At 44.2% G+C, this 10,180-nt stretch overlaps 2 protein-coding genes across 2 annotated transcripts; one reads left to right on the top strand and one right to left on the bottom strand.

Annotated features, from left to right (window-relative positions):
• Nucleotides 1-2,961: 2,961 nt before the first annotated feature.
• Nucleotides 2,962-9,350, bottom strand: NDUFS6 (NADH:ubiquinone oxidoreductase subunit S6). Its single transcript, XM_021528729.3, has 4 exons — nt 9,186-9,350; nt 8,120-8,173; nt 4,185-4,307; nt 2,962-3,108 (listed from the first exon to the last, which is right to left on the bottom strand). The coding sequence occupies exons 1-4, from the start codon at nt 9,324-9,326 to the stop codon at nt 3,043-3,045; spliced, it is 384 nt and encodes a 127-aa protein (XP_021384404.3). The 5' UTR covers nt 9,327-9,350; the 3' UTR covers nt 2,962-3,042.
• Nucleotides 9,351-9,364: 14 nt separating this feature from the next.
• MRPL36 (mitochondrial ribosomal protein L36) lies at nt 9,365-9,948 on the top strand. Its single transcript, XM_031504178.3, has one exon. The coding sequence runs from the start codon at nt 9,483-9,485 to the stop codon at nt 9,798-9,800; it is 318 nt and encodes a 105-aa protein (XP_031360038.1). The 5' UTR covers nt 9,365-9,482; the 3' UTR covers nt 9,801-9,948.
• The last annotated feature ends 232 nt before the right edge of the window (nt 9,949-10,180 follow it).

Here is a 10,180-nt window from a genome sequence, read left to right as displayed (position 1 = left end):
GGGAACACAATAATGCCAACAATGTGGAAATTACAAAAGCTAACATTTCTATTGCTATTACAGTATGCTGTATTTTGTCCAATACTTGCAACAGTATTAAATAAAAAGGGCAAGCGCTAATGGCAAGTCAGAGGGTGAGAAATTTAGGGATGCTATTTGCTGATTTGGAGAAGACTTTTACAAGAGCAACTTTCAGAGTACAAGCAGATGCCATAAAACTGAAAAATTTTAGAAAATGTGCTTTTGCATATTGTGCCATAGTCATAGTAATGATTTGTGCTCCCGTAAACAGAACTTGCCTTGTAAATACATTTTAGTTGATTTTTAATTAGAGTATAGAGAACTACCAAGTAATGTCGGGAAAAGTACCAATGGTCCTTATTTATTTTTGAAGTTTAAATACACTGTGATTTTCACCAACCTTACCACATGCAGCAATAAAGGGGGGAAAATCCTATCTGGTTTTACTAGAAAAACAAGATAAAGTTGTGACCATTATCATGTGTTGGTACTTTGCATTTCCTTAGTGACAGAGTATAAACTATGGTCTGTACTCCACTAATCAGAGACTGTAGTTCCAGCCTGGGATGAATTACTTATGGGGAATGAAACAGTGACTGACAGAATCTAAGTCTGAAAGTTTTATTCCATACCTTTCGAGTCTAAATTTGTGTCCTGAGAACTGCAAAGCTGCTTTGATATTTACCTGGTTTAGTCTACCCTTACTTTGATACTGATGTATTCTGGTCTATCCTCACACATCCATTTCCACATGCATCTGCTTGGTGCAATGACTAAAGTTTAATTCTTGTGTTTCCCCACTTCTTTTTCCTGCAAATCAAGGCTGGCTTTTCCCCAGTATGTGGATGGCATAGTTTCAAGTGCAAGACTTCATATAAACAAACATTCCCTACAGACACAATGAACCTAGCACACAGGATCCAACACAAAGCAAAGTCTGAAGTCTTCCTATGGAGATCACTGGAGCAAAGCAGAGGCCTTCGTTTCACAGGTGTCAACAGCTTCACATAGCACAAGTACTTTAGGGAGAACATCCAAGAACAGCATTCCATAGTTCAGACCAGTGGGATGGGATTTGTCTGGGTCCTCAGCAGATGCCGTGCCAATTTAAACACTGTTAATTTATTATGAGCAGCAGTGATCCAAGCAGATGTATTATTCATTAGAACATCAAAGGTCCAAGGAAGAGGACCACATACAATTATTTGTTTCAGGTCTCTTTGAAGAGATGATTGCACCATGAGAGAACTCTGCCAGCCAACATACCCTACAAACTGGTAGAGAGCCAGAACAAAATGCAACCAGACATGCTTCAAGACAAACACTGACAGTTCAAGCATAAGATTTATCAGAAGACTGTTCGTAACAGCCCATTTGTGCTCAGTTGACAGATCATTTGCATAAGGTCAGATTGCAAATTACTGGGTTTCATGGAAGGATCTGTTGCCATCTTTGTACGTGCTCAGGCACTACTCTAAACACAGTATATGTTAACTTGGCCACTGCACTAACATTACAAAATTACAGCCTTCGTAACAAGAGCCTGGCTTGGCCATAGAAAGGTGAGTATTCAGTAACCTACACTGCACAACAATGCATAACTCTTAATTTCCTAAATCTAGGTCATTACAAAGAATAAATTGATGGCCAGAAGATGCCTGAAACCAGCAGTAATGGAAAGGAGAAAAAGTGAGGGGAAGAAAAAGGGGAAGCGACAGAAGGATGTAAAGCTTTTACAGGTGAAGTGAATGAAAAAAGAGGAGGGGTGTCCATGCAATTACTCACATGCAGTACAGCCTCTAAAACAAGACCTCTACAGAGAGAACCATTCAGACCTTGCTATAAGCCTGAAGTTGGTCCATCTTAGTCTATAAATTGACACAAGTAAGTTAAATAGCTTTAGGCCCACGTGATTTGGTTCAACTTGATACAACCACATCAATCTAACTACATAAACTGCAGGTTTAGCATTCTACCCTGTTAAACTTTAGACAAGCAGCAATTACTCACTGGGACCATGCCCCATCACCAGCATTTTAAAAAAAAGTAATTTACTGACAACAGATCAAAATGCTTTGTGGAGTAAAGACCAAACCAAACTCAGACCCTTCTGCTCCAGACAGAGGCCCTGTTTGAAAGCCATGCTCACATGACAGAATGCTACCTAAGTGAAATTAACACAACCAGCCTCTCACAGCCTAGCTAGATGCTCTCAGTGTCAAATTACCTGTATTAAAGGAGCAGAAGCTACCACCTGTAACGGAGCAATGCCTACTCTGACAAAACTTTTTCACTACTGTTCCATGGAGGACAATTGCAGGTCACAGTGCTGCCCAGGCACTGCAGTGAGTTAAGACTGCAAACAGAGGCTTCAGGTGTGACTCTCAAGCAGAACCAGATACACTCTCACCCCTTCAAATGAAGGGTAAATGGTTAAGTCCTCACCTTTCACATGTGCCAGCCTGGGTAGTTCTCCAACTCACAGTGATTACCATTCCAGGCACTGGTGGCTCCTTTTCAACAGGTAGCAAGAGCAGCCACTTAATTCAGGATTTACAATCTTGCTTCCAGGAGTGAGTGTTGTAATCCTGAGTATCATAATATCTTAGCACTTCCATTTGTGAATCTAGCTATAGATACTGGACCACGAACCAATTAGGAGTGTCACACAGCGACAAAAGACAAACACCTAGGATAATTAATTACCCAGTAAACAATTACAACCCATTCAGTGTTGAAAAGAATACATATCTACCCACTACAAACCAAACCTATCTACAGCCAAACACCAACTCTAAGCCTGCAAGAAGTCTGCCAAACATGAAAACTAAATTAAGTACAAAGCAGATATTGTAATACCATTCAGCTCTCAAATACCCAACAAACTGTGTTTCAAAAATGTACAGCCTGGACTTTCCATAGTTAAGATAAACACAAATCTTTGCTTTCTAAATATATTGTTTATTTATAGTTGAACGTTAACATCTGAGCAGAGATCTGCAAGCACACAGGGATAATCATTCAGTGATGTTTCTGTTTAAACTGAAGTCCACAGTAGCCACATGTTCCGGTCTTTGTCTCTTTGTCCTGCAAAAATATGAAAATACAACAGCTGCTAGTTTCATTTTATAAAACTTTAGGAAATTACATTTTTTCTCTTATTTAGTTGTACTATCTTAAAACCAATCAGTATTGCAGAAGTACAGAGTTTAGTCTTACTTGAAACAATGGAAGCAAAGATTCTTCAAGAGTGTGGCACACATCAAACAAAATCAACATAAAGAGATCAGGAGTGTGCTACAGAAGTTAAGGCTGAAGTCCTTCCTAAGCGTTACAGATCAGAGCCTCCAAACATTTATGTAAAACGAACTATTACAAAATTCTTACTTTGTTCAAAACAGAAATGCTGATGATTCTAGTTAGGAGTCACAACAACACTGACACTTAAAGACACTAGCTCTTCCCCATCATTCTTTTAGGCATTAGAAATGTCCAAATTCACATGAGCAGACAAAGATTGTAAAACATCTGCTCTACCTGAGAACAAGACCTAAGCAACAGCTGCATCCACAAAGGTCATAGGACAGTAGCTTCAATATTTTTACCCTGTAGAACAAGAATACACTGGAAACTATCACAGCTGTCAACAGCAGGATAAGACAACATTATTCTTCATTCTCTGTCCATGACTGAAATATTCAGTCTTCAGAACTACCAAGATTCCCAAAGACTGAAAGAGGGGTTGGTTTGTTTTTGTTTCGTTTTCTTCGTTCTTTTTCCCTTGAACTTGCAAGACTGAAAATAAACAGCATATTCTTAAAAATACTGCAAATGTATGGTCAAACTACATGGTGGCATTTAAATAATTAGTTCCAAAATGCAGCAAGGATGTTAATTTTTGCTCTCAGTAGTTGCTCTTACTACATCACCTGATTTTTTTTAAAAATACTGTCTTACTAACCAAACCAAAATTTCAAAAAGGAATTTCTGTAACTTCAAATGGAAGCCCTCTAATTCTTCTGATTTATACCAGGCAACAAATAAAATCAGCACCTCAGGTGATTACTCCTTTTATTTTGTTAAACTAGCATTTCAAAAACCAGATAATCTTACAAAAAAGAATGTACAGGCAAAACACACTATATGCCGAATAATGACATTACCAAGTTTATGTATACTTTGGGATGTCCCAAAGCTCCACCACCACCATCACATGATATCACTCTGCTTTCAACTTGACTCACAGGCTGCTCCGCTATCAAATCGATTGCAAAATTCTTGTTCACCTGTAAGAAAAAGAGGGAAACTTTCAGATACCATCTCCACCCAGACAGAAAGCAACTGCTATTTTCTGCCTCCTCAGGCAGTTCCACTACAGCTATTTTGAGATGTTCCTGCTTAGGCTTCCTCCCAACCCCTCCACCAATTCTAAGGCTCTGCTATAAGCCAGATCAATGAACTATACACTGAACTCTGCAAAAGTAATCAATCCCCTTCCCCTGATATACAGGCCACACCAGTGCTCAGGTTTCAGCAGATTCAGCAGAGATGTGAGCAGGAACAAGTAGACAAGAACAGAAAATATTTAGACAACACTGTATTCTGCTTTAGTAACTATATGATAAAACTGCAGAAGAATCTCTACTGATAAACTCAAAAATAATAGTGAGACAAGTAAGGTTAGGCATGAGATAAAACAACTGCTGGTAAATTAGAGCCTCTAGTCATGTACCTTATTCTATCACTGCACAGGAATCTCATGAAAACATTAATGTGGTGCATAACAACAGTCAGAAAGACAAATTGTTTAGCATCAGAAAAAAGGAAAAAAACCTCTAAATGCCACTACTCCACTCTGTAAATCCATCATAGACACTTCCTGAATATGTACATAACTGCCAAGTAGGGCTTCTTCCTAGAGTACATCTGCATGGCCTGGAAAACATATCCATGTCTGGACAGGCTGACGACATAGCAGCTTGTCCCTCAGCAGGACCTACAGCAATCCAACACTCTCCAAGTGTGCACTGAGCTGACAACTATTGCTACAATTCAGGGAAAAGTATTCCAGGAGGGGTCACCTTTTTCAAAGGCCATGATATACACACATGAATATCAAATAACATGCATACCTAAAGGAGGCAGTACCTACTGCTCTGTGTATAAACACAGAGCATATGAATATTCTGGTATTGGAATAAAGATGAGATTCTCGGGAAAAAGACAGCTATGTGTCCATTACATAAATACCTAGGAATTACTTCCACCAAGCCTCCCATTAAGTTGCTGCATTTTTTGGTACAGTAATGGAAAAGTCAGTTTTACCAACTAAGAATTTGTCCTTACCAAAAGAAGATGATAGCTAAAAAAAGTTAGCAAAAAAAATAGGTTTTGGTATTGAAAGAAATTGGCAACATCAAGGACCCCTCTGTCTGGGGCTGTGTCCACAAGTCTTGTAATTTTCACCAAACAGCAAGAACTTTTACTGCTGTTTTTAATAACACTCAAAAATGTGCATCCTTTATTTCATGCTAAAGCAAGAGAGAGATAAAACCATTACATACCTTTACTTCAAGATTAGAAGCAATATCTCCACTCATCCCAACACTTCTTAACCACAAAAGGTACTTGTGAGGCAAAAGAGAAGCAAAGACCTCTCATCTAATGTATAGCTGAGACTTGTCTATGGTTCAGCCTACTAAACAAGACACAGTCTAGGAATTCACCAGGAAAACACACTACAAAAAAAGCCCAAGTGGTTGCAGTTACCACATAACCCTTTGACTAAAGCACAGCAGTACTCAGCAGGAAGAGGCCAATTCCCTCAGCACATCCAGATGTGCCTTGCTCCAAGCATAAATCAATGGGCTATTTTTTTCCTGACAGAGTGCCAGTTTGACAATTTTGTTTCTGCTTCTTCCCACCTATCCACCTGTTCCAGTCCATGGTCTGGGAAACTAAAGAGATAAAACCAAACTTGGATTTGATTTCAGCCCAAAGATATAGAGGAAAGGCAGGAGAGAACATTTAAACTAGACAAGCACTGAGGTGAGTCCTCCTCACACCTTCAGCTGCTGCACCAGCCCCATAGAAAGGGCAGAGCTGAAGTGGGAATGGCAGTGTTAAAATAGGTCCTGCTCTACATTATGGATTACAGAAGGGCAGGATGACCTGGCTGGGCTGTGGCAGATGCAGTTTAGCAGTCGCCATGATCAGTTTTCTCACAGCTTCCTGCTTTAGGCCCTTGCCAGAGAGCACTAATCCCCAATTCTCCACAGAGAACCACTGAGTTCAGCTAGAACACAGGGATGTCACTAACAATTGGGCAAGCAGAACTGAGGGGACAATAAGCACATACTCTCGGCCATGCCCCTGGGCCTGGCCACCTGAAGCACACAGGCCCAGCCACCCTGACTGGGGGAGACTCCAGAGGCTGCACTTCCCCCAGACAAGCTGATGTGGCTGGAATGGGCCAATCCTGAGCAGGACTCAACCACCTGGACCTAATGAAGGCAAAGGGAAGAAGCCACCAAGAAAGAACAGTCACCAGGAGAGCTTCTGCTTCAGAAACATGACAACATTCAGACTACAGACACGGCTGTCAACTCGAATACTAGCAGCTGAAACACATTGTGGGATAATGGCAAAGCCCCTAGAGAGAGATCCTATTAATAGGCACAGATCACTTAAAGTATTTAACATGTAATTTTTGTCACAATTTCACCATTAAAACTTAGCATTAAACCTTGCCTAGCAGACACAGAGCTTGGCTTTTGCTGGAGAAGGAAGAACTGGGCTGAACCGAAAACCCTGGATGCTCCATACCACATGGAGTATGAAATTACTTGATGTCAAAGGCACATTTAGAGGGACAGCTGCCCCCAGAGAATTAGGCTTAAGGAGCATTTCTTAAAAAGTTACACAAGTAGCAGAATACCTGGGAGAGACTTACTTTGCCAACTGTCCTCGCTGAAGTAAGCTAATTCAGCATTTTAAGTGACATTTTCATTTAATTATTTCACATGTAGAATCCCCACTTTTGCCACACAGCATGAGTTAAATTGTATCCGTCACACAGTGAGGAAAACTCAATATGAAAACTCAGAAATTAGTGTAATTAGCTCACACTAATTTAGGAGAAGGATAATTATATGAAACTACTTTAAAAATCTGTCACACCTTATATTTAACGTCTCTGCTGAACATAAACATTTATAGCATTAACACTAAGGCAATATTCAAAGGCTCAGGCACCGAGGAATACATTTTCGCTGAAATAATTCTATTTCTATCCCAAAGGCCAGCAGATCCCTTGTGGAGCTGTGCTGCTGGATCATTAGAGAAAACTCAGTGCTAAAGGACTTCTCATAGAATGGGTATGTGAAATATTAAGCAGCAGCAACAGGGTCACCTTTCCAGCACTGCATGTGGATGATGCTGGTATTACTAGACTTTGCAATTGAGGCTTCATCATTTCAGAATAGCCTACATTTTACTTTTATTTGTTTCATCATTCTTGAGGCAAATGCTTCTCAGGCTCATTAAAAACGTGGTTTGGGTAAAGATCAGAACTCTACCTAGACAGAAGCAAATTAAGCTTCAAAACAGATGTAAAGAGAAATATGTAAAGAAATTCACAATCCAGCAGAGCATTTAATGATGTGATTTTTCTGAACATAAATGTGCTAAGAACATACTAACTTCTTAAAACACATGCTTGAAACAAAACTGTTCCAAGTTTAAGATGTTCAAATGCCTACAACTCTTAACACCCTAAATAAAAGCACTTTAAAATGTACAGCAAATCTTGAGTTTACCAAAAGCAGGGAGGTAAGACAGAAGCAAATATAAGTTGCTAAGCTGCCTTAAATTTTTTTTTCAACACAGTGAAAAAAACCTCCACTGAAACCCCAAATCCAAACCAGTATGGTTTTGGTAGAGATTGTTTTTTTGTTTGGTGGATTTTTTTTTTTTTTTTTTTTGCTCGTGGGTTTGGGTTTAGTCAGTTTCTTGAATGAGGTTGAGGACACTACTATGAGGTAAAGAAAAAAACCCATAAACTAGCCCCTCTCCCATGAAAAATAGTAGATTGAGTTACCTCCTTTTGTCGTCCAACAAATCTAACTCTTCTATAATCCTTCTCGTCATATACCTAGAGTGTAAAATAAACTTGATCTTATTTACAGAGAAACAACTACAAACATAGAACACAAAGACTTAGAAAATAAATAGCTTGAACTGTATGCTTAGATTCAAATAGTATCACCTTACAGGCATGTAATATACAGAAAAATTCGCTTCCATTTCCCTCACACAAGTAACTGAATTGCACATTGGAAAGTACAACAGACAAGGAAACTGGTGGTGTCAGGGCTGGCATGAAAGCCAGTGAACAGAAGAGCCTGATCACAGAGGTGAACACAAATTATTTATTTATAATGCCGTTCCTTGATCTCACCTAGGTGGTGAACTAAACTGGAAAATTCAGGTTTCATATTTATTTCTGTTCTGCTAAGTAACCACAGTGCCAGCTTTCCCAAGCTAGCGCCATCCTCTCTCGCATCTCAAGGCACCACACGAGCCTCAGTTTCTCCTTGGAAAAGAGGTAACCTGGAGTCAAAGGCACTGACACCAGGGTGCCTCCTCCACCTCTCAACCCTTCGGCTGGGCCACCAGTCGGATTCGGACCGGAACGCTCAGGAATGCCCAATGGCGTTCTCCTGATTAACAGGGTCCTTTGGTTGTTTGTTTGGTTATTTTCCGAAACAGCGCGTACCTCCTGTGTACGGATCACCCAGGAGCATGAATTTCCACTGTGCGCGCCGAACGGAGAATCACAGAATAAATCAGGCTGGAAAGGGCCTGTGACACCATCGAACCCAACCAGTGACCGAACGCCCCACGGCACGCAGGCCGCGGCACTAAGCGCCACATCCAGCCACTCCCTGAACCCTCCGGGGGCGGCCGGGGCAGCCTATTCCAGTCTCTGTTCACGGCAAGAAATCCCTCCTGATGTCCGGCCTAAGCCTCCCCGTTACGTTACACCACAGCACACCAGCGCGCTGCCCGCGGCCCCGGCGGGATTCCCTGCAGGCGCAGGCGGGGCGCGCCCCCCGCCCTGCCGGAGCGGCGGAGGGGCGGCAGCCCGGGCCCGGCGCGCTCACCTGCCCGGTGTGCGTCACCAGCTCGCCGGTGTCGGAGGCCCGCACACCGTAGGGCCGGGCGGCGGCGGCCAGCCCCGGGCGGGGCAGCAGCGCGCGGCCCCGCGGCACCAGCCAGCGGAAGGTCGCGGCGGGCGCCGCCATCTTCGCGCCGCCCACGTGACTCCCGGCCCCGCCCCGGGTGTGCGCGCGCTTCCGGCGGGGAGCGGCGCGGGCTGAGGTCAGCGGGCGGCGTGGAGGAGGGCAGCGGGAGCCGTGCGCGCGTCCCGACCGGCGCGCTGTCCCCGCAGGGTGCCGAGCATGCTGTCCCTCCTGGCCAGGGCCGCCGCCGCGGCCGCCCCGCTCCGCTCGCTGTGCCGCTCGCCCTTGTGCTCGCTGGCGCCGTGGGGCCGGGCGGCGGGGCCGCCCGTGGCCTGTGCGGGCTGGGCCCCGCCGCCGTGGCGGGCGCCCCGCGGGCTGCTGGCCGCGCCGCCGCCGCCCGGGCCGCCGCCGCCGGCCGGGCTGAAGACGAAGACGGCGCTGAGGAAGCGCTGCAAGGACTGCTACATCGTGCGGCGGCGCGGGCGGCTCTACGTGTGCTGCAGGAGCAACCCCCGGCACAAGCAGCGCAAGGGGTAGCGCCGGCCGGACCCCGCGGGGCGCGGAGCCGCCGCCGGCTCGGCGGCCGGCCCGGAGCCCCCGCTGCCCGAGTCCCCTCACCGGGAGCTGCCAGCCGCGGACACGAGCCGCGAAATCCATCTTCGGAGCACCTAGAGCCAGGTGCGGTCCTGGCGGCCCTTGCCGGCATTTCAGGCCTTGGATGCGGAGAACTGAAGTGGGAAACAACAGGCTGCAGGATCTCTTGTCATCTTAACCGTGAAGCCTTAAAATCGCCGCGCTGTTAAATTAGGAAGGGTGGAGCTGAATCACTGGACTCTGAGGTGCATTTGGGTTTAATTAGAGCAAAATTAAAATAAACGCCATTGATGTTCATTACTACAACGCTGCAGTTTTTTTCT

The sequence above is a fragment of the Lonchura striata genome, chromosome 2 (assembly GCF_050655825.1).
Source record: "Lonchura striata isolate lonStrDom1 chromosome 2, ASM5065582v1, whole genome shotgun sequence".
Taxonomy (NCBI): Eukaryota; Metazoa; Chordata; class Aves; order Passeriformes; family Estrildidae; genus Lonchura; species Lonchura striata.
Note: the sequence above shows the minus strand (reverse complement) of the source record. Positions and strands in the feature narration are given on the sequence as shown.